The sequence below is a fragment of the Dermacentor andersoni genome, chromosome 2, assembly GCF_023375885.2.
Source record: "Dermacentor andersoni chromosome 2, qqDerAnde1_hic_scaffold, whole genome shotgun sequence".
Taxonomy (NCBI): domain Eukaryota; kingdom Metazoa; phylum Arthropoda; class Arachnida; order Ixodida; family Ixodidae; genus Dermacentor; species Dermacentor andersoni.
In genome coordinates this window covers 69,540,616-69,565,228 of record NC_092815.1, presented here as the reverse complement: position 1 = coordinate 69,565,228, position 24,613 = coordinate 69,540,616, and the positions used below count along the sequence as shown (strand labels likewise).

The window sequence follows — 24,613 nt, the reverse complement described above, 5'->3', positions numbered from 1 at the left end:
TGGTCGTGGGAAGCGCGAATCACCGAACTGGACTTAGGAAGCCAGCTGGCGACCCTCGACCAGGCTCGGCGAGACGCAGAAGCCAGTGGGGCCCTGGAATAGGGGCGCCACCCGTAGGCATCACCGTAGACATCGTTTCATCATCATCATCATCATCAGCCTGGTTACGCCCACTGCAGGGCAAAGGCCTCTCCCATACTTCTCCAACTACCCCGGTCATGTACTAATTGTGGCCATGTTGTCCCTGCAAACTTCTTAATTTAGGACACCATTTAGACACCATTTAGGATTCAATAAACTTGAGCGATCGGAAAGCACGTTTCCCCCTCTTGGCCGGCGGAGAAGGGATGCTTCGTTCCGGCCGCGAAGCTCTCCACATCTCTGTAAGGTGCCTTGTGGATGTCTCGCGCTGAAGATGCCCTCTCGGTGAGCGCATATTTCACCCCTCATCTTTTAAGAGGTTCAGTACATACGAGCATTTGTCTAGCAAACCAGATTTTTTTCAAGGGAATTTTCCACGTCTCAGTAATTTCTCTCGTCGTATTCGAGTGCTGATTGCCGTGTTATAGTTTGTTAACGAAGCTTTCCCTCAAGTCTAAATATTTTAAGGCAGTTTTCCTAGCCTCTAAAGCCGCTCGAGTTCGCTCTTCTCCTTGAGCGGCCATTTTTCCTAGAAAGTATGCCTTCCAACTACTCTGCCTTAAACTGGCTCTCTCAACTACTACACGCAGAGACAAAGCAACAGCGCGCGCATTAGATCCCATAGATGAGATGAATATTTACAATTAGTATTAGGGTTAAAATTATATTCGAGTGCTGATTGCCGTGCTATCGTTTGCTAACGAAGCTTTCCCTCAAGTCTAAATATTTTAAGGCAGTTTGTCGTGTGCGTATCGTGGCTACGCACGCTTATATCGCATTCCGTTTCTCTACCACGGCTGCGCTTTAAAACCACGGCGCTGCAGTTTTTGCTTTTCTTTTCTTTCTTCTTCTCCGCCCTTAAACTGGCTCTCTCAACCACTACACGCAGAGACAAAGAAACAGCGCGCGCATTAGATCCCATAGATGAGATGAATATTTACAATTAGTATTAGGGTTATAATTATATTCGAGTGCTGATTGCCGTGCTATCGTTTGCTAACGAAGCTTTCCCTCAAGTCTAAATATTTTAAGGCAGTTTGTCGTGTGTGTATCATGGCTACGCACGCTTATATCGCATTCCGTTTCTCTACCACGGGTGCGCTTTAAAACCACGGCGCTGCAGTTTTTGCTTTTCTTTTCTTTCTTCTTCTCGGCCCTTAAACTGGCTCTCTCAACCACTACACGCAGAGACAAAGAAACAGCGCGCGCATTAGATCCCATAGATGAGATGAATATTTACAATTAGTATTAGGGTTATAATTATATTCGAGTGCTGATTGCCGTGCTATCGTTTGCTAACGAAGCTTTCCCTCAAGTCTAAATATTTTAAGGCAGTTTGTCGTGTGTGTATCATGGCTACGCACGCTTATATCGCATTCCGTTTCTCTACCACGGGTGCGCTTTAAAACCACGGCGCTGCAGTTTTTGCTTTTCTCTTCTTTCTTCTTCTCCGCCCTTAAACTGGCTCTCTTAACTGTACTACACGCAGAGACAAAGAAACAGCGCGCGAATATAGAAAACTATCAGTCATAGCTCTCGTAGTATAGCCCTCTGGGCCGTTTCCTTTTTTTTTTTTTTTTTTTTTTTTTTTTTTTTTTTCGAAAGTAGTCCTATTAGGGTTATTATAATTACACGAAGGTACTTCGCCCTCATCAGCAGCAGTCCTTGGTATAGTTATTCTGGCGGCTAGCTTCCCACGCTATGCGTGCCGCCATCGCACCTGGTTAAGCTTTTCCTAGACGCTAGAGCTATGCGTTGTCCGCGCAACCTTGAGCGATCGGAAAGCACGTTTCCCCCTCTTGGCCGGCGGAGAAGGGATGCTTCGTTCCGGCCGCGAAGCTCTCCACATCTCTGTAAGGTGCCTTGTGGATGTCTCGCGCTGAAGATGCCCTCTCGGTGAGCGCATATTTCACCCCTCATCTTTTAAGAGGTTCAGTACATACGAGCATTTGTCTAGCAAACCAGATTTTTTTCAAGGGAATTTTCCACGTCTCAGTAATTTCTCTCGTCGTATTCGAGTGCTGATTGCCGTGTTATAGTTTGTTAACGAAGCTTTCCCTCAAGTCTAAATATTTTAAGGCAGTTTTCCTAGCCTCTAAAGCCGCTCGAGTTCGCTCTTCTCCTTGAGCGGCCATTTTTCCTAGAAAGTATGCCTTCCAACTACTCTGCCTTAAACTGGCTCTCTCAACTACTACACGCAGAGACAAAGCAACAGCGCGCGCATTAGATCCCATAGATGAGATGAATATTTACAATTAGTATTAGGGTTAAAATTATATTCGAGTGCTGATTGCCGTGCTATCGTTTGCTAACGAAGCTTTCCCTCAAGTCTAAATATTTTAAGGCAGTTTGTCGTGTGTGTATCATGGCTACGCACGCTTATATCGCATTCCGTTTCTCTACCACGGGTGCGCTTTAAAACCACGACGCTGCAGTTTTTGCTTTTCTCTTCTTTCTTCTTCTCCGCCCTTAAACTGGCTCTCTTAACTGTACTACACGCAGAGACAAAGAAACAGCGCGCGAATATAGAAAACTATCAGTCATAGCTCTCGTAGTATAGCCCTCTGGGCCGTTTCCTTTTTTTTTTTTTTTTTTTTTTTTTTTCGAAAGTAGTCCTATTAGGGTTATTATAATTACACGAAGGTACTTCGCCCTCATCAGCAGCAGTCCTTGGTATAGTTATTCTGGCGGCTAGCTTCCCACGCTATGCGTGCCGCCATCGCACCTGGTTAAGCTTTTCCTAGACGCTAGAGCTATGCGTTGTCCGCGCAACCTTGAGCGATCGGAAAGCACGTTTCCCCCTCTTGGCCGGCGGAGAAGGGATGCTTCGTTCCGGCCGCGAAGCTCTCCACATCTCTGTAAGGTGCCTTGTGGATGTCTCGCGCTGAAGATGCCCTCTCGGTGAGCGCATATTTCACCCCTCATCTTTTAAGAGGTTCAGTACATACGAGCATTTGTCTAGCAAACCAGATTTTTTTCAAGGGAATTTTCCACGTCTCAGTAATTTCTCTCGTCGTATTCGAGTGCTGATTGCCGTGTTATAGTTTGTTAACGAAGCTTTCCCTCAAGTCTAAATATTTTAAGGCAGTTTTCCTAGCCTCTAAAGCCGCTCGAGTTCGCTCTTCTCCTTGAGCGGCCATTTTTCCTAGAAAGTATGCCTTCCAACTACTCTGCCTTAAACTGGCTCTCTCAACTACTACACGCAGAGACAAAGCAACAGCGCGCGCATTAGATCCCATAGATGAGATGAATATTTACAATTAGTATTAGGGTTAAAATTATATTCGAGTGCTGATTGCCGTGCTATCGTTTGCTAACGAAGCTTTCCCTCAAGTCTAAATATTTTAAGGCAGTTTGTCGTGTGCGTATCGTGGCTACGCACGCTTATATCGCATTCCGTTTCTCTACCACGGCTGCGCTTTAAAACCACGGCGCTGCAGTTTTTGCTTTTCTTTTCTTTCTTCTTCTCCGCCCTTAAACTGGCTCTCTCAACCACTACACGCAGAGACAAAGAAACAGCGCGCGCATTAGATCCCATAGATGAGATGAATATTTACAATTAGTATTAGGGTTATAATTATATTCGAGTGCTGATTGCCGTGCTATCGTTTGCTAACGAAGCTTTCCCTCAAGTCTAAATATTTTAAGGCAGTTTGTCGTGTGTGTATCATGGCTACGCACGCTTATATCGCATTCCGTTTCTCTACCACGGGTGCGCTTTAAAACCACGGCGCTGCAGTTTTTGCTTTTCTTTTCTTTCTTCTTCTCGGCCCTTAAACTGGCTCTCTCAACCACTACACGCAGAGACAAAGAAACAGCGCGCGCATTAGATCCCATAGATGAGATGAATATTTACAATTAGTATTAGGGTTATAATTATATTCGAGTGCTGATTGCCGTGCTATCGTTTGCTAACGAAGCTTTCCCTCAAGTCTAAATATTTTAAGGCAGTTTGTCGTGTGTGTATCATGGCTACGCACGCTTATATCGCATTCCGTTTCTCTACCACGGGTGCGCTTTAAAACCACGGCGCTGCAGTTTTTGCTTTTCTCTTCTTTCTTCTTCTCCGCCCTTAAACTGGCTCTCTTAACTGTACTACACGCAGAGACAAAGAAACAGCGCGCGAATATAGAAAACTATCAGTCATAGCTCTCGTAGTATAGCCCTCTGGGCCGTTTCCTTTTTTTTTTTTTTTTTTTTTCGAAAGTAGTCCTATTAGGGTTATTATAATTACACGAAGGTACTTCGCCCTCATCAGCAGCAGTCCTTGGTATAGTTATTCTGGCGGCTAGCTTCCCACGCTATGCGTGCCGCCATCGCACCTGGTTAAGCTTTTCCTAGACGCTAGAGCTATGCGTTGTCCGCGCAACCTTGAGCGATCGGAAAGCACGTTTCCCCCTCTTGGCCGGCGGAGAAGGGATGCTTCGTTCCGGCCGCGAAGCTCTCCACATCTCTGTAAGGTGCCTTGTGGATGTCTCGCGCTGAAGATGCCCTCTCGGTGAGCGCATATTTCACCCCTCATCTTTTAAGAGGTTCAGTACATACGAGCATTTGTCTAGCAAACCAGATTTTTTTCAAGGGAATTTTCCACGTCTCAGTAATTTCTCTCGTCGTATTCGAGTGCTGATTGCCGTGTTATAGTTTGTTAACGAAGCTTTCCCTCAAGTCTAAATATTTTAAGGCAGTTTTCCTAGCCTCTAAAGCCGCTCGAGTTCGCTCTTCTCCTTGAGCGGCCATTTTTCCTAGAAAGTATGCCTTCCAACTACTCTGCCTTAAACTGGCTCTCTCAACTACTACACGCAGAGACAAAGCAACAGCGCGCGCATTAGATCCCATAGATGAGATGAATATTTACAATTAGTATTAGGGTTAAAATTATATTCGAGTGCTGATTGCCGTGCTATCGTTTGCTAACGAAGCTTTCCCTCAAGTCTAAATATTTTAAGGCAGTTTGTCGTGTGTGTATCATGGCTACGCACGCTTATATCGCATTCCGTTTCTCTACCACGGGTGCGCTTTAAAACCACGACGCTGCAGTTTTTGCTTTTCTCTTCTTTCTTCTTCTCCGCCCTTAAACTGGCTCTCTTAACTGTACTACACGCAGAGACAAAGAAACAGCGCGCGAATATAGAAAACTATCAGTCATAGCTCTCGTAGTATAGCCCTCTGGGCCGTTTCCTTTTTTTTTTTTTTTTTTTTTTTTTTCGAAAGTAGTCCTATTAGGGTTATTATAATTACACGAAGGTACTTCGCCCTCATCAGCAGCAGTCCTTGGTATAGTTATTCTGGCGGCTAGCTTCCCACGCTATGCGTGCCGCCATCGCACCTGGTTAAGCTTTTCCTAGACGCTAGAGCTATGCGTTGTCCGCGCAACCTTGAGCGATCGGAAAGCACGTTTCCCCCTCTTGGCCGGCGGAGAAGGGATGCTTCGTTCCGGCCGCGAAGCTCTCCACATCTCTGTAAGGTGCCTTGTGGATGTCTCGCGCTGAAGATGCCCTCTCGGTGAGCGCATATTTCACCCCTCATCTTTTAAGAGGTTCAGTACATACGAGCATTTGTCTAGCAAACCAGATTTTTTTCAAGGGAATTTTCCACGTCTCAGTAATTTCTCTCGTCGTATTCGAGTGCTGATTGCCGTGTTATAGTTTGTTAACGAAGCTTTCCCTCAAGTCTAAATATTTTAAGGCAGTTTTCCTAGCCTCTAAAGCCGCTCGAGTTCGCTCTTCTCCTTGAGCGGCCATTTTTCCTAGAAAGTATGCCTTCCAACTACTCTGCCTTAAACTGGCTCTCTCAACTACTACACGCAGAGACAAAGCAACAGCGCGCGCATTAGATCCCATAGATGAGATGAATATTTACAATTAGTATTAGGGTTAAAATTATATTCGAGTGCTGATTGCCGTGCTATCGTTTGCTAACGAAGCTTTCCCTCAAGTCTAAATATTTTAAGGCAGTTTGTCGTGTGCGTATCGTGGCTACGCACGCTTATATCGCATTCCGTTTCTCTACCACGGCTGCGCTTTAAAACCACGGCGCTGCAGTTTTTGCTTTTCTTTTCTTTCTTCTTCTCCGCCCTTAAACTGGCTCTCTCAACCACTACACGCAGAGACAAAGAAACAGCGCGCGCATTAGATCCCATAGATGAGATGAATATTTACAATTAGTATTAGGGTTATAATTATATTCGAGTGCTGATTGCCGTGCTATCGTTTGCTAACGAAGCTTTCCCTCAAGTCTAAATATTTTAAGGCAGTTTGTCGTGTGTGTATCATGGCTACGCACGCTTATATCGCATTCCGTTTCTCTACCACGGGTGCGCTTTAAAACCACGGCGCTGCAGTTTTTGCTTTTCTTTTCTTTCTTCTTCTCGGCCCTTAAACTGGCTCTCTCAACCACTACACGCAGAGACAAAGAAACAGCGCGCGCATTAGATCCCATAGATGAGATGAATATTTACAATTAGTATTAGGGTTATAATTATATTCGAGTGCTGATTGCCGTGCTATCGTTTGCTAACGAAGCTTTCCCTCAAGTCTAAATATTTTAAGGCAGTTTGTCGTGTGTGTATCATGGCTACGCACGCTTATATCGCATTCCGTTTCTCTACCACGGGTGCGCTTTAAAACCACGGCGCTGCAGTTTTTGCTTTTCTCTTCTTTCTTCTTCTCCGCCCTTAAACTGGCTCTCTTAACTGTACTACACGCAGAGACAAAGAAACAGCGCGCGAATATAGAAAACTATCAGTCATAGCTCTCGTAGTATAGCCCTCTGGGCCGTTTCCTTTTTTTTTTTTTTTTTTTTTTTTTTTTTTCGAAAGTAGTCCTATTAGGGTTATTATAATTACACGAAGGTACTTCGCCCTCATCAGCAGCAGTCCTTGGTATAGTTATTCTGGCGGCTAGCTTCCCACGCTATGCGTGCCGCCATCGCACCTGGTTAAGCTTTTCCTAGACGCTAGAGCTATGCGTTGTCCGCGCAACCTTGAGCGATCGGAAAGCACGTTTCCCCCTCTTGGCCGGCGGAGAAGGGATGCTTCGTTCCGGCCGCGAAGCTCTCCACATCTCTGTAAGGTGCCTTGTGGATGTCTCGCGCTGAAGATGCCCTCTCGGTGAGCGCATATTTCACCCCTCATCTTTTAAGAGGTTCAGTACATACGAGCATTTGTCTAGCAAACCAGATTTTTTTCAAGGGAATTTTCCACGTCTCAGTAATTTCTCTCGTCGTATTCGAGTGCTGATTGCCGTGTTATAGTTTGTTAACGAAGCTTTCCCTCAAGTCTAAATATTTTAAGGCAGTTTTCCTAGCCTCTAAAGCCGCTCGAGTTCGCTCTTCTCCTTGAGCGGCCATTTTTCCTAGAAAGTATGCCTTCCAACTACTCTGCCTTAAACTGGCTCTCTCAACTACTACACGCAGAGACAAAGCAACAGCGCGCGCATTAGATCCCATAGATGAGATGAATATTTACAATTAGTATTAGGGTTAAAATTATATTCGAGTGCTGATTGCCGTGCTATCGTTTGCTAACGAAGCTTTCCCTCAAGTCTAAATATTTTAAGGCAGTTTGTCGTGTGTGTATCATGGCTACGCACGCTTATATCGCATTCCGTTTCTCTACCACGGGTGCGCTTTAAAACCACGACGCTGCAGTTTTTGCTTTTCTCTTCTTTCTTCTTCTCCGCCCTTAAACTGGCTCTCTTAACTGTACTACACGCAGAGACAAAGAAACAGCGCGCGAATATAGAAAACTATCAGTCATAGCTCTCGTAGTATAGCCCTCTGGGCCGTTTCCTTTTTTTTTTTTTTTTTTCGAAAGTAGTCCTATTAGGGTTATTATAATTACACGAAGGTACTTCGCCCTCATCAGCAGCAGTCCTTGGTATAGTTATTCTGGCGGCTAGCTTCCCACGCTATGCGTGCCGCCATCGCACCTGGTTAAGCTTTTCCTAGACGCTAGAGCTATGCGTTGTCCGCGCAACCTTGAGCGATCGGAAAGCACGTTTCCCCCTCTTGGCCGGCGGAGAAGGGATGCTTCGTTCCGGCCGCGAAGCTCTCCACATCTCTGTAAGGTGCCTTGTGGATGTCTCGCGCTGAAGATGCCCTCTCGGTGAGCGCATATTTCACCCCTCATCTTTTAAGAGGTTCAGTACATACGAGCATTTGTCTAGCAAACCAGATTTTTTTCAAGGGAATTTTCCACGTCTCAGTAATTTCTCTCGTCGTATTCGAGTGCTGATTGCCGTGTTATAGTTTGTTAACGAAGCTTTCCCTCAAGTCTAAATATTTTAAGGCAGTTTTCCTAGCCTCTAAAGCCGCTCGAGTTCGCTCTTCTCCTTGAGCGGCCATTTTTCCTAGAAAGTATGCCTTCCAACTACTCTGCCTTAAACTGGCTCTCTCAACTACTACACGCAGAGACAAAGCAACAGCGCGCGCATTAGATCCCATAGATGAGATGAATATTTACAATTAGTATTAGGGTTAAAATTATATTCGAGTGCTGATTGCCGTGCTATCGTTTGCTAACGAAGCTTTCCCTCAAGTCTAAATATTTTAAGGCAGTTTGTCGTGTGTGTATCATGGCTACGCACGCTTATATCGCATTCCGTTTCTCTACCACGGGTGCGCTTTAAAACCACGACGCTGCAGTTTTTGCTTTTCTCTTCTTTCTTCTTCTCCGCCCTTAAACTGGCTCTCTTAACTGTACTACACGCAGAGACAAAGAAACAGCGCGCGCATTAGATCCCATAGATGAGATGAATATTTACAATTAGTATTAGGGTTATAATTATATTCGAGTGCTGATTGCCGTGCTATCGTTTGCTAACGAAGCTTTCCCTCAAGTCTAAATATTTTAAGGCAGTTTGTCGTGTGTGTATCATGGCTACGCACGCTTATATCGCATTCCGTTTCTCTACCACGGGTGCGCTTTAAAACCACGGCGCTGCAGTTTTTGCTTTTCTTTTCTTTCTTCTTCTCGGCCCTTAAACTGGCTCTCTCAACCACTACACGCAGAGACAAAGAAACAGCGCGCGCATTAGATCCCATAGATGAGATGAATATTTACAATTAGTATTAGGGTTATAATTATATTCGAGTGCTGATTGCCGTGCTATCGTTTGCTAACGAAGCTTTCCCTCAAGTCTAAATATTTTAAGGCAGTTTGTCGTGTGTGTATCATGGCTACGCACGCTTATATCGCATTCCGTTTCTCTACCACGGGTGCGCTTTAAAACCACGGCGCTGCAGTTTTTGCTTTTCTCTTCTTTCTTCTTCTCCGCCCTTAAACTGGCTCTCTTAACTGTACTACACGCAGAGACAAAGAAACAGCGCGCGAATATAGAAAACTATCAGTCATAGCTCTCGTAGTATAGCCCTCTGGGCCGTTTCCTTTTTTTTTTTTTTTTTTTTTTTTTCGAAAGTAGTCCTATTAGGGTTATTATAATTACACGAAGGTACTTCGCCCTCATCAGCAGCAGTCCTTGGTATAGTTATTCTGGCGGCTAGCTTCCCACGCTATGCGTGCCGCCATCGCACCTGGTTAAGCTTTTCCTAGACGCTAGAGCTATGCGTTGTCCGCGCAACCTTGAGCGATCGGAAAGCACGTTTCCCCCTCTTGGCCGGCGGAGAAGGGATGCTTCGTTCCGGCCGCGAAGCTCTCCACATCTCTGTAAGGTGCCTTGTGGATGTCTCGCGCTGAAGATGCCCTCTCGGTGAGCGCATATTTCACCCCTCATCTTTTAAGAGGTTCAGTACATACGAGCATTTGTCTAGCAAACCAGATTTTTTTCAAGGGAATTTTCCACGTCTCAGTAATTTCTCTCGTCGTATTCGAGTGCTGATTGCCGTGTTATAGTTTGTTAACGAAGCTTTCCCTCAAGTCTAAATATTTTAAGGCAGTTTTCCTAGCCTCTAAAGCCGCTCGAGTTCGCTCTTCTCCTTGAGCGGCCATTTTTCCTAGAAAGTATGCCTTCCAACTACTCTGCCTTAAACTGGCTCTCTCAACTACTACACGCAGAGACAAAGCAACAGCGCGCGCATTAGATCCCATAGATGAGATGAATATTTACAATTAGTATTAGGGTTAAAATTATATTCGAGTGCTGATTGCCGTGCTATCGTTTGCTAACGAAGCTTTCCCTCAAGTCTAAATATTTTAAGGCAGTTTGTCGTGTGTGTATCATGGCTACGCACGCTTATATCGCATTCCGTTTCTCTACCACGGGTGCGCTTTAAAACCACGACGCTGCAGTTTTTGCTTTTCTCTTCTTTCTTCTTCTCCGCCCTTAAACTGGCTCTCTTAACTGTACTACACGCAGAGACAAAGAAACAGCGCGCGAATATAGAAAACTATCAGTCATAGCTCTCGTAGTATAGCCCTCTGGGCCGTTTCCTTTTTTTTTTTTTTTTTTTTTTTTTTCGAAAGTAGTCCTATTAGGGTTATTATAATTACACGAAGGTACTTCGCCCTCATCAGCAGCAGTCCTTGGTATAGTTATTCTGGCGGCTAGCTTCCCACGCTATGCGTGCCGCCATCGCACCTGGTTAAGCTTTTCCTAGACGCTAGAGCTATGCGTTGTCCGCGCAACCTTGAGCGATCGGAAAGCACGTTTCCCCCTCTTGGCCGGCGGAGAAGGGATGCTTCGTTCCGGCCGCGAAGCTCTCCACATCTCTGTAAGGTGCCTTGTGGATGTCTCGCGCTGAAGATGCCCTCTCGGTGAGCGCATATTTCACCCCTCATCTTTTAAGAGGTTCAGTACATACGAGCATTTGTCTAGCAAACCAGATTTTTTTCAAGGGAATTTTCCACGTCTCAGTAATTTCTCTCGTCGTATTCGAGTGCTGATTGCCGTGTTATAGTTTGTTAACGAAGCTTTCCCTCAAGTCTAAATATTTTAAGGCAGTTTTCCTAGCCTCTAAAGCCGCTCGAGTTCGCTCTTCTCCTTGAGCGGCCATTTTTCCTAGAAAGTATGCCTTCCAACTACTCTGCCTTAAACTGGCTCTCTCAACTACTACACGCAGAGACAAAGCAACAGCGCGCGCATTAGATCCCATAGATGAGATGAATATTTACAATTAGTATTAGGGTTAAAATTATATTCGAGTGCTGATTGCCGTGCTATCGTTTGCTAACGAAGCTTTCCCTCAAGTCTAAATATTTTAAGGCAGTTTGTCGTGTGCGTATCGTGGCTACGCACGCTTATATCGCATTCCGTTTCTCTACCACGGCTGCGCTTTAAAACCACGGCGCTGCAGTTTTTGCTTTTCTTTTCTTTCTTCTTCTCCGCCCTTAAACTGGCTCTCTCAACCACTACACGCAGAGACAAAGAAACAGCGCGCGCATTAGATCCCATAGATGAGATGAATATTTACAATTAGTATTAGGGTTATAATTATATTCGAGTGCTGATTGCCGTGCTATCGTTTGCTAACGAAGCTTTCCCTCAAGTCTAAATATTTTAAGGCAGTTTGTCGTGTGTGTATCATGGCTACGCACGCTTATATCGCATTCCGTTTCTCTACCACGGGTGCGCTTTAAAACCACGGCGCTGCAGTTTTTGCTTTTCTTTTCTTTCTTCTTCTCGGCCCTTAAACTGGCTCTCTCAACCACTACACGCAGAGACAAAGAAACAGCGCGCGCATTAGATCCCATAGATGAGATGAATATTTACAATTAGTATTAGGGTTATAATTATATTCGAGTGCTGATTGCCGTGCTATCGTTTGCTAACGAAGCTTTCCCTCAAGTCTAAATATTTTAAGGCAGTTTGTCGTGTGTGTATCATGGCTACGCACGCTTATATCGCATTCCGTTTCTCTACCACGGGTGCGCTTTAAAACCACGGCGCTGCAGTTTTTGCTTTTCTCTTCTTTCTTCTTCTCCGCCCTTAAACTGGCTCTCTTAACTGTACTACACGCAGAGACAAAGAAACAGCGCGCGAATATAGAAAACTATCAGTCATAGCTCTCGTAGTATAGCCCTCTGGGCCGTTTCCTTTTTTTTTTTTTTTTTTTTTTTTTCGAAAGTAGTCCTATTAGGGTTATTATAATTACACGAAGGTACTTCGCCCTCATCAGCAGCAGTCCTTGGTATAGTTATTCTGGCGGCTAGCTTCCCACGCTATGCGTGCCGCCATCGCACCTGGTTAAGCTTTTCCTAGACGCTAGAGCTATGCGTTGTCCGCGCAACCTTGAGCGATCGGAAAGCACGTTTCCCCCTCTTGGCCGGCGGAGAAGGGATGCTTCGTTCCGGCCGCGAAGCTCTCCACATCTCTGTAAGGTGCCTTGTGGATGTCTCGCGCTGAAGATGCCCTCTCGGTGAGCGCATATTTCACCCCTCATCTTTTAAGAGGTTCAGTACATACGAGCATTTGTCTAGCAAACCAGATTTTTTTCAAGGGAATTTTCCACGTCTCAGTAATTTCTCTCGTCGTATTCGAGTGCTGATTGCCGTGTTATAGTTTGTTAACGAAGCTTTCCCTCAAGTCTAAATATTTTAAGGCAGTTTTCCTAGCCTCTAAAGCCGCTCGAGTTCGCTCTTCTCCTTGAGCGGCCATTTTTCCTAGAAAGTATGCCTTCCAACTACTCTGCCTTAAACTGGCTCTCTCAACTACTACACGCAGAGACAAAGCAACAGCGCGCGCATTAGATCCCATAGATGAGATGAATATTTACAATTAGTATTAGGGTTAAAATTATATTCGAGTGCTGATTGCCGTGCTATCGTTTGCTAACGAAGCTTTCCCTCAAGTCTAAATATTTTAAGGCAGTTTGTCGTGTGTGTATCATGGCTACGCACGCTTATATCGCATTCCGTTTCTCTACCACGGGTGCGCTTTAAAACCACGACGCTGCAGTTTTTGCTTTTCTCTTCTTTCTTCTTCTCCGCCCTTAAACTGGCTCTCTTAACTGTACTACACGCAGAGACAAAGAAACAGCGCGCGAATATAGAAAACTATCAGTCATAGCTCTCGTAGTATAGCCCTCTGGGCCGTTTCCTTTTTTTTTTTTTTTTTTTTTTTTTTCGAAAGTAGTCCTATTAGGGTTATTATAATTACACGAAGGTACTTCGCCCTCATCAGCAGCAGTCCTTGGTATAGTTATTCTGGCGGCTAGCTTCCCACGCTATGCGTGCCGCCATCGCACCTGGTTAAGCTTTTCCTAGACGCTAGAGCTATGCGTTGTCCGCGCAACCTTGAGCGATCGGAAAGCACGTTTCCCCCTCTTGGCCGGCGGAGAAGGGATGCTTCGTTCCGGCCGCGAAGCTCTCCACATCTCTGTAAGGTGCCTTGTGGATGTCTCGCGCTGAAGATGCCCTCTCGGTGAGCGCATATTTCACCCCTCATCTTTTAAGAGGTTCAGTACATACGAGCATTTGTCTAGCAAACCAGATTTTTTTCAAGGGAATTTTCCACGTCTCAGTAATTTCTCTCGTCGTATTCGAGTGCTGATTGCCGTGTTATAGTTTGTTAACGAAGCTTTCCCTCAAGTCTAAATATTTTAAGGCAGTTTTCCTAGCCTCTAAAGCCGCTCGAGTTCGCTCTTCTCCTTGAGCGGCCATTTTTCCTAGAAAGTATGCCTTCCAACTACTCTGCCTTAAACTGGCTCTCTCAACTACTACACGCAGAGACAAAGCAACAGCGCGCGCATTAGATCCCATAGATGAGATGAATATTTACAATTAGTATTAGGGTTAAAATTATATTCGAGTGCTGATTGCCGTGCTATCGTTTGCTAACGAAGCTTTCCCTCAAGTCTAAATATTTTAAGGCAGTTTGTCGTGTGCGTATCGTGGCTACGCACGCTTATATCGCATTCCGTTTCTCTACCACGGCTGCGCTTTAAAACCACGGCGCTGCAGTTTTTGCTTTTCTTTTCTTTCTTCTTCTCCGCCCTTAAACTGGCTCTCTCAACCACTACACGCAGAGACAAAGAAACAGCGCGCGCATTAGATCCCATAGATGAGATGAATATTTACAATTAGTATTAGGGTTATAATTATATTCGAGTGCTGATTGCCGTGCTATCGTTTGCTAACGAAGCTTTCCCTCAAGTCTAAATATTTTAAGGCAGTTTGTCGTGTGTGTATCATGGCTACGCACGCTTATATCGCATTCCGTTTCTCTACCACGGGTGCGCTTTAAAACCACGGCGCTGCAGTTTTTGCTTTTCTTTTCTTTCTTCTTCTCGGCCCTTAAACTGGCTCTCTCAACCACTACACGCAGAGACAAAGAAACAGCGCGCGCATTAGATCCCATAGATGAGATGAATATTTACAATTAGTATTAGGGTTATAATTATATTCGAGTGCTGATTGCCGTGCTATCGTTTGCTAACGAAGCTTTCCCTCAAGTCTAAATATTTTAAGGCAGTTTGTCGTGTGTGTATCATGGCTACGCACGCTTATATCGCATTCCGTTTCTCTACCACGGGTGCGCTTTAAAACCACGGCGCTGCAGTTTTTGCTTTTCTCTTCTTTCTTCTTCTCCGCCCTTAAACTGGCTCTCTTAACTGTACTACACGCAGAGACAAAGAAACAGCGCGCGAATATAGAAAACTATCAGTCATAGCTCTCGTAGTATAGCCCTCTGGGCCGTTTCCTTTTTTTTTTTTTTTTTTTTTTTTTCGAAAGTAGTCCTATTAGGGTTATTATAATTACACGAAGGTACTTCGCCCTCATCAGCAGCAGTCCTTGGTATAGTTATTCTGGCGGCTAGCTTCCCACGCTATGCGTGCCGCCATCGCACCTGGTTAAGCTTTTCCTAGACGCTAGAGCTATGCGTTGTCCGCGCAACCTTGAGCGATCGGAAAGCACGTTTCCCCCTCTTGGCCGGCGGAGAAGGGATGCTTCGTTCCGGCCGCGAAGCTCTCCACATCTCTGTAAGGTGCCTTGTGGATGTCTCGCGCTGAAGATGCCCTCTCGGTGAGCGCATATTTCACCCCTCATCTTTTAAGAGGTTCAGTACATACGAGCATTTGTCTAGCAAACCAGATTTTTTTCAAGGGAATTTTCCACGTCTCAGTAATTTCTCTCGTCGTATTCGAGTGCTGATTGCCGTGTTATAGTTTGTTAACGAAGCTTTCCCTCAAGTCTAAATATTTTAAGGCAGTTTTCCTAGCCTCTAAAGCCGCTCGAGTTCGCTCTTCTCCTTGAGCGGCCATTTTTCCTAGAAAGTATGCCTTCCAACTACTCTGCCTTAAACTGGCTCTCTCAACTACTACACGCAGAGACAAAGCAACAGCGCGCGCATTAGATCCCATAGATGAGATGAATATTTACAATTAGTATTAGGGTTAAAATTATATTCGAGTGCTGATTGCCGTGCTATCGTTTGCTAACGAAGCTTTCCCTCAAGTCTAAATATTTTAAGGCAGTTTGTCGTGTGTGTATCATGGCTACGCACGCTTATATCGCATTCCGTTTCTCTACCACGGGTGCGCTTTAAAACCACGACGCTGCAGTTTTTGCTTTTCTCTTCTTTCTTCTTCTCCGCCCTTAAACTGGCTCTCTTAACTGTACTACACGCAGAGACAAAGAAACAGCGCGCGAATATAGAAAACTATCAGTCATAGCTCTCGTAGTATAGCCCTCTGGGCCGTTTCCTTTTTTTTTTTTTTTTTTTTTTTTTTCGAAAGTAGTCCTATTAGGGTTATTATAATTACACGAAGGTACTTCGCCCTCATCAGCAGCAGTCCTTGGTATAGTTATTCTGGCGGCTAGCTTCCCACGCTATGCGTGCCGCCATCGCACCTGGTTAAGCTTTTCCTAGACGCTAGAGCTATGCGTTGTCCGCGCAACCTTGAGCGATCGGAAAGCACGTTTCCCCCTCTTGGCCGGCGGAGAAGGGATGCTTCGTTCCGGCCGCGAAGCTCTCCACATCTCTGTAAGGTGCCTTGTGGATGTCTCGCGCTGAAGATGCCCTCTCGGTGAGCGCATATTTCACCCCTCATCTTTTAAGAGGTTCAGTACATACGAGCATTTGTCTAGCAAACCAGATTTTTTTCAAGGGAATTTTCCACGTCTCAGTAATTTCTCTCGTCGTATTCGAGTGCTGATTGCCGTGTTATAGTTTGTTAACGAAGCTTTCCCTCAAGTCTAAATATTTTAAGGCAGTTTTCCTAGCCTCTAAAGCCGCTCGAGTTCGCTCTTCTCCTTGAGCGGCCATTTTTCCTAGAAAGTATGCCTTCCAACTACTCGGAATCAGCAAAAACCGACTATCGCGGACAACATGAGTCTCTTTCCACGTAAGTGTGAGGCTCGGAGGAGGAGCTGTGGCGCTTGAAAGTAGCCTGGGGCCTGACGAACCAACCGACTGAGCTATCTTTCCGGGCAACATCGAAGGGTCACGAGTTCAAATCACCTGTTATGTTCCGTTTTTTTTTTTTTTTTCGCCCCTTTTTCTTTCTTTTTTTTCTTTCTTTTAAAGTCTTTTCCTTTATTTTATCACTGTACGGGAACCCTCCTAAAAAAAAAAAAAAAAAAAAAAAAAAAAAAAAAAAAAAAAATAGATATATATCTTCAAATATGTAAGGCCTCACATGTGCAGGTCATAAATACGAAGTTCTCTAGCCGAGTGCCATCCATGCGGTATAACCGAGCTCAGATTGGTCCACCTTGACTGACCAAGTAGGGCACCACTGTAGGTTAAATGAGGCGTACAACTCCTGCGGGACCCGCCGTGGTTGCTCAGTGGTTATGGTGTTAGACTGCTGAGCACGAGGTCGCGGGATCGGATCCCGACCACGGCGGCCGCATTTCGATGGGGGCGAAATGCGAAAACACCCGTGTACTTAGAATTAAGTGCACGTTAAAGAACCCCAGGTGGTCGAAATTTTCGGAGTCCTCCACTACGGCGTGCATAATCAGAAAGTGGTTTTGTCACGTAAAACCCCATAAATTAATTTTTAATTTAACTCCTACGGGGACGGTAGAGTATCCGTCTCCAGTGCAAGAGGACCGTGATTCAAATCCCGGTGCCGCGCTATTCTCCACCGGAAAATACAAAAAAAAAACAAACCGTGTGTTGAGAAAATTGCACAAACAGGCCTGGAGTGCGGCCTGATCCCGGTGACCAGAACCGGTAACGCACTCTCTCACCAGAGCAGGATTGGCCACCCTGGTGCAGTACTTGGCCACAACCTCCTATATGAATACAACAATCGAACCCCGGCCCTCAGTCCCCAGCAGCCGCGAAGCAACTGACCACGGCGGCGGTCAGATCTGTGACGCTGCAGAGGGTGCTAAGAATACCTGGCTCCGGACAGGCCGCCATTGGAATCTGAACCTGGCAACGTTTAACGTTAGAACGCTATCTAGTGAGGCGAGTCTAGCAGTGTTATTGGAGGAATTAGAGGGTAGTAAATGGGATATAATAGGACTCAGTGAGGTTAGGAGGACAAAAGAAGCATATACAGTGCTAAAAAGCGGGCATGTACTGTGTTACCGGGGCTTAGCGGAGAGACGAGAACTAGGAGTCGGATTCCTGATTAATAAGGAAATAGCTGGTAACATACAGGAATTCTATAGCATTAACGAGAGGGTGGCATGTCTTGTTGTGAAACTTAATAAGAGGTGCAAAATGAAGGTTGTACAGGTCTACGCTCCTACATCTAGTCATGATGACCAGGAAGTCGAAAGCTTTTATGAAGACGTAGAATCGGCGATGGGTAAAGTCAAAACAAAATACACTATACTGATGGGCGACTTCAATGCCAGGGTAGGCAAGAAGCAGGCTGGAGACAAGTCAGTGGGGGAATATGGCATAGGCTCTAGGAATAGCAGAGGAGAATTATTAGTAGAGTTTGCAGAACAGAATAATATGCGTATAATGAATACCTTTTTCCGCAAGCGGGTTAGCCGAAAGTGGACGTGGAGGAGCCCGAATGGTGAGACTAGAAATGAAATCGACTTCATACTCTGCGCGAACCCTGGCATCATTCAAGATGTAGACGTGCTCGGCAAGGTACGCTGCAGTGACCACAGGATGGTAAGAACTCGAATTAGCCTAGACTTGAGGAGGGAACGAAAGAAACTGGTACACAAGAAGCCAATCAATGAGTTAGCGGTAAGAGGGAAACTAGAGGAATTCCGGATCAAACTACAGAACAGGTATTCGGCTTTAACTCAGGAAGAGGACCTTAGTGTTGAAGCAATGAACGACAATCTCATGGGCATCATCAAGGAGTGCGCAATAGAAGTCGGTGGTAACGCCGTTAGACAGGAAACCAGTAAGCTATCGCAGGAGACGAAAGATCTGATCAAGAAACGCCAATGTATGAAAGCCTCTAATCCTACAGCTAGAATAGAACTGGCAGAACTTTCTAAGTTAATCAACAAGCGTAAGACAGCGGACATCAGGAACTATAATATGGATAGAATCGAACAGGCTCTCAGGAAAGGAGGAAGCCTAAAAACAGTGAAGAAGAAACTAGGAATAGGCAAGAATCAGATGTGTGCGTTAAGAGACAAAGCCGGCAATATCGTTACTAATATGGACGCGATAGTTCAAGTGGCTGAGGAGTTCTATAGAGATTTATACAGTACCAGTGGCACCCACGACGATAGTGGAAGAGAGAATAGCCTAGAGGAATTCGAAATCCCACAGGTAACGCCAGAAGAAGTAAAGAAAGCCTTAGGAGCTATGCAAAGGGGGAAGGCAGCTGGGGAGGATCAGGTAACAGCAGATTTGTTGAAGGATGGTGGTCAGATTGTTCTAGAGAAACTGGCCACCCTGTATACGCAATGCCTCATAACCTCGAGCGTACCGGAATCTTGGAAGAACGCTAACATAATCCTAATCCATAAGAAAGGGGACGCCAAAGACTTGAAAAATTATAGACCGATCAGCTTACTGTCCGTTGCCTACAAAGTATTTACTAAGGTAATCGCAAATAGAATCAGGAACACCTTAGACTTCTGTCAACCAAAGGACCAGGCAGGATTCCGTAAAGGCTACTCAACAATAGACCATATTCACACCATCAATCAAGTGATAGAGAAATGTGCAGAATATAACCAACCCTTATATATAGCTTTCATTGATTACGAGAAAGCGTTTGATTCAGTCGAAACCTCAGCAGTCATGGAGGCATTACGGAATCAGGGTGTAGATGAGCCATATGTAAAAATACTGGAAGATATCTATAGCGGCTCCACAGCCACCGTAGTCCTCCACAAAGAAAGCAACAAAATCCCTATAAAGAAAGGCGTCAGACAGGGAGATACGATATCTCCAATGCTATTCACAGCATGTTTACAGGAGGTATTCAGAGGCCTGGAGTGGGAAGAATTGGGGATAAAAGTTGATGGAGAATACCTTAGCAACTTGCGATTCGCTGATGATATTGCCTTGCTTAGTAACTCAGGAGACCAATTGCAATGCATGCTCACTGACCTGGAGAGACAAAGCAGAAGGGTGGGTCTGAAAATTAATCTGCAGAAAACTAAAGTACTGTTTAACAGTCTCGGAAGAGAACAGCAGTTTACGATAGGTAGCGAAACACTGGAAGTCGTAAGGGAATACATCTACTTAGGGCAGGTAGTGACCACGGATCCGGATCATGAGACTGAAATAACCAGAAGAATAAGAATGGGTTGGGGTGCGTTTGGCAGGCATTCTCAAATCATGAACAGTAGGTTGCCACTATCCCTCAAAAGGAAAGTGTACAACAGCTGTGTGTTACCAGTACTCACATATGGGGCAGAAACCTGGAGGCTTACGAAAAGGGTTCTGCTGAAATTGAGAACGACGCAACGAGCTATGGAAAGAAGAATGATGGGTGTAACGTTAAGGGATAAGAAAAGAGCAGATTGGGTGAGGCAACAAACGCGGGTAAACGACATCTTAGTTGAAATCAAGAAAAAGAAATGGGCATGGGCCGGACATGTAATGAGGAGGGAAGATAACCGATGGTCACTAAGAGCTACGGACTGGATTCCAAGAGAAGGGAAGCGTAGCAGGGGGCGGCAGAAAGTTAGGTGGGCAGATGACATTAAGGCGTTTGCAGGGACAACATGGCCACAATTAGTACATGACCGGGGCAGTTGGAGAAGTATGGGAGAGGCCTTTGCCCTGCAGTGGGCGTAACTAGGCTGATGATGAAACTTTTTCTTGGCACGACAGGGGCAATGGATTGCAGGTAATGTGCACCGATGACTGCGGATTAATTTTAACCTCTCAAGATTTTCCAACGTTCGCCCAACCCATACAATCCAATAAGCATAGTGGAAAAAAAAGAAGAAACGTATTCCTCATAACTTCTATATCCGATAACATTATATCATATACAGGAAAAATGGGTTTTTGTGTGGGATTCTGTATGTTTCATTTAGGATTGTTGGATATAGATTGTTCAGTTTGGAAACATGGGTATTAAACTTTCATCGTGTCTGTATGTAGTAAAAAGAATTCTGTTGAGTTTCATTTCTTTATTGATTGTTATCAATAGGATGTCAAAATACATCGTGTTAAATAGACTATTATTGTGTTTAACAAACTACTGATCGCCTGATTTTAACAAAGTTTCAATGGAGCTACTATTCAGAGCCTTCGTCGAAGTTCCCTCCAGAAAAAAGAAAATCCAATTTTACCGCAACAAATTTATTTGAACGAAAGCTATAAAGGCTCTTTCGTTTAATTAGAAAGGTAACGTTGTTATACGCGCTCTGAAACAGATTTTATAGATTCCAATAAAATTGTTCTCCATAGCTAGGGCAGAATGAAAATCTTGTCATCAATACTGTGAGCGAGGCAAGTTTTCGTTTCTTTGCTATCTTCAATTAACACTTACGTGCAGCTTTACCACTCGCGTAACGTATTGACGCGTGCAAACACGATCGCTTAAGTTGCATTCGGCCTCGCCGGAATGCGGCTGCCGCGGCCGGTGATCGTACCCGCCGACCCCTCACACGCTTGGCAGGCGAACGTCGTAACCACTGCGCCATCGCGATCCAGATCGGTCCAGATGGACCGCGATGCAGATGTGGCGCTATAGTGGAGGGATACGGGTTATTTCCCTACCCCACTGCAATGCCGCACGCCGCTGAGACACTCTGGTGATCGATTCCGAGAGAAACACTATCAGCTAGATGGGCACTAATTATAGTAGGACGTTCTTGGAGGGATAGTTGGTTCATACTCGAAAAAAAAATTAAAACTGCGCAAAAAGAAAAAAAAAACTGCGCTCGTGGTGTGTTGTGTGTTCCTTGCGCTTGTCCTCGCCTTTCATTTTTTTGCGCAGTTTTACCCTTCCTTCACTAATTATAGAATAGGATAATCAATCAATCGTAACCGCTTTATTCGGCCTTCAAGATTGGCCTCTATACTGCACACGATGCCTGGAAAGAAGCGCAAAACCGAGCCATCTGTTGTACCAAACACTTGTGCTCACGCATTTGTAGATCCACAAAAACAGTTCGTGGTGGCACTCGTCCCGTCTGTACTACATCTGTATATAACTGTGTTAATTTGTGCCTCTATTCTCGTAGCTGTATGTTTCACCGGTTAGCCGAACAAAAAGTATAATCCTAAGAAGCACTGTACAGGGTGTTTCATGCAACTTGAACCAAGGATATTAAAAAAAAAGTGGTTAACCGCAGCTGAATGAAACCAACTACATATGGTTTACCGTCATGTGACGTTCTTGAGATAATTTTTATATTCCGCTTAATTAGTCAATTAACTAAGACCAATTAGGCACAATATTTAATATCCACCTTATAGGGCCAAGTGTGTTTCAAGCGTTGCAAGTGTGCGCTGCAATACGATAGCGCACGGGCGCCGTCACGTGGTTTTATTTCATATTTTGCGGGCTTTCTTTAAACGCCGAAAAACATCACCACGTAGCATGTACGCCGCAACCAAAAATTGCATCGGTCGTTTCTGAATTCCCTCTACAACGAAACGCACTTGGTCATATTAATTTTTTTTGCATAATTCATCTAGGTAATTAACCAATTAAGCGGAATATTAAATATACTCCAAGGAGCGCCACATGACGGCAAACCACGTGCCGTTAGTTTCATTCAGGTGCGGCTAACCACTTTTTATAAATCATTGGTTCAAGTTACGTGAGACACCCTGTGTACCAGGTGTTTCAGCGAATAGTTTCAAATTCTTTTTTAAGTTGCCTGTGGCAGATATCACAATTCTAGTCCGTGGGCTGGTCTACTCGAATTAATTGTACAAGGACATTAATTGTACAAGAAAATGAAATGCATAATCAACGAATTAACAAAAATGGACTAATTGAGTTTTTAATCAATTCCCTTATGGCACATAATGCAATTTACAATTCTAGCCGGGGAGTTCACGAGGCGGATCCACTTGGAACGAATTCTCAAGATGACTCTAGTTTCGAGATATTTATTCCCGAACTGGCGCGGAGAAATGCATTGGCGTTCCAGTTGCTCTGCAAGTGCGATATTACCCGTGCTTCATCAATGCACAAAAAGCGGAACGACAGGGCATTTTTACCGCAAGTTTGACGACGCATAGCTCGTAAATGGTGTCATCCACACAATTCGATATGTTCAAGTAGATGTGCCTTGGAGTCTCACCCGCTAGAATTTGTAACTTGCAATATGTGCCATAGGGTAATTGGTAAAATAAAAATTAACTACCAAATTTTTATTAATTAGAGGATTATGTATATAATTTTCTTTTTGCAAGCAATGTCCGCCTCTTCGAGTAGACCAGCTCATGGACTACAATTCTGCGATCTGCCACAGGCAAGCAAAAAATTTTTTTTGAAGTGTTCGCGCTGCAGCACCCTATACGTACTATACATGTACTTACGGTGGCGCCCATGATGTCGGCGTTCTTCTTGACGAGGCTCATGAGGCAGTGGGCGAGGTACAAGTTGACGAAGAATGTCGAGGACCAGCTCATCAGGTTGTCGTAGCTGGTGCGCAGATGGAAAGGCGCCGATATGGACAGGCCGGCGTCGATCTGGGCCGCGTCGCCGGCCTGCAGCAGGTAGTGGCTGAGCAGCATGCCGCCCATCGAGTAGCCGACGGCCAGCACCGCGCCGCCCTGGAAGCGACGGCGCACTGCCGCCACTACCTGCGATGCGCATGCGCCTATAGCTGTTGCCCGTGAGCACTCACATATCGCACGTGTGTACGCAACGCTCAAGGAGCAATCGGCTATGAAGCTTCAACCCACTTGCATTCACAGACTGCTCATTTCACAAATTATCTCGTTCAGCCCGACACCGTATATATATATATATATATATATATATATATATAAATATATGTACATATATATTGTTACGTGTAGCTGTAGCCCAATGCTATATACAATTTATTTAGCGGAAGCTAACGGAAGTCCAAAATGGCGACGCTATATCAAGCGGGTCCACGTCGTCTTCCCCCTCTTCAGTGCAGCCACACTGTGGTGGCTGTTTCGTAGCATCACCCCCGGCAGTAGAAGCACCGTCCCGGTGCTTAATCTACACATCCGCAGTGAAAGGTGTATGGTATGGCTTTAGTCTCGCTACGTGAACGATGTCACTTGCAGCCGACGATGACGCTGAGAGGTCAGCGGGGACGACTTCATACGTGACATCGGTCACTTGTCGCACCACACGGTGTGGGCCAGTGTAGCGCGACAGCAGCTTTTCGGAAAGGCCCACACGTAGAATGGGTGACCAGAGAAGCTCCAGAGAACCCGGAGTAAAGTGCACGTTGCGATGGTGGCAATCATAGAGGCGTCTCTGATGCTCCTGTGAGGCCTCGAGACGGGTGCGGGCGAGCTGGCGCACGTGGTCGGCGTGTGCGATGGCGTCGCGGGCGTATTCAGTGGCTGAACGTGTGGCTGAGGGCAACAAAGTGTCTAAGGGCAACACGGGTTCTCGGCCATATAGGAGATAGAATGGTGAATAGCCAGTGGTGTCGTGACCCGATGAATTATACGCGAACGTCACATATGGTAAGTGAAGATCCTAGTCGTGGTGGTCGGTCACAACGTACTTCGAAAGCATGTCGGTGATGGTCCGGTTGAGGCGCTCCGTGAGGCCGTTGGTCTGTGGGTGGTAGGACGTGCTGAACTTGTGCTTTGTCGAGCAGGAGCGGAGGACGTCCTCGACGACTGCCGACAGAAAGCTGCGGCCACGGTCAGTGAGTCATTGGTGCGGAGCATCGTGCACTAAAATGATGTCATAGAGCAGAAAGTCAGCAACGTCAGTAGCGCAACTTGTCGGAAGGGCTCTGGTGATTGCGTACCGCGTAGCATAATCAGTAGCGACGGCGACCCATTTATTTCCGGAGCCCGAGAGAGGAAACGGTCCAAGCAGGTCTAGACCAACACGGAAAAAGGGTTCCGGTGGGATGTCGATCGGCTGGAGACATCCAGCTGGAGGTGTGGAGGGCTTCTTCCGGCGCTGACAGGGCTCGCAAGTGGCAACGTAGCGCCCCACGGGGCGGGCGAGACCCGGCCAAAAGAATCGACGTCGTACACGGTCGTATGTGCGCGAA

General features: G+C 45.5%; 1 protein-coding gene across 2 annotated transcripts in view; it reads right to left on the bottom strand.

Moving 5' to 3' along the window:
* The window catches only part of Hydr1 (abhydrolase domain containing Hydr1), a 51,334-nt gene that overhangs the window by 19,093 nt on the left and 7,628 nt on the right, over positions 1-24,613 (bottom strand). For both annotated transcript variants that reach the window (XM_055077000.2, XM_050188864.3), the window contains exon 3: positions 22,932-23,198. In XM_055077000.2, coding sequence (XP_054932975.1) covers positions 22,932-23,198 — 267 coding nt within the window. The remainder of the gene's footprint in view (positions 1-22,931; positions 23,199-24,613) is intronic.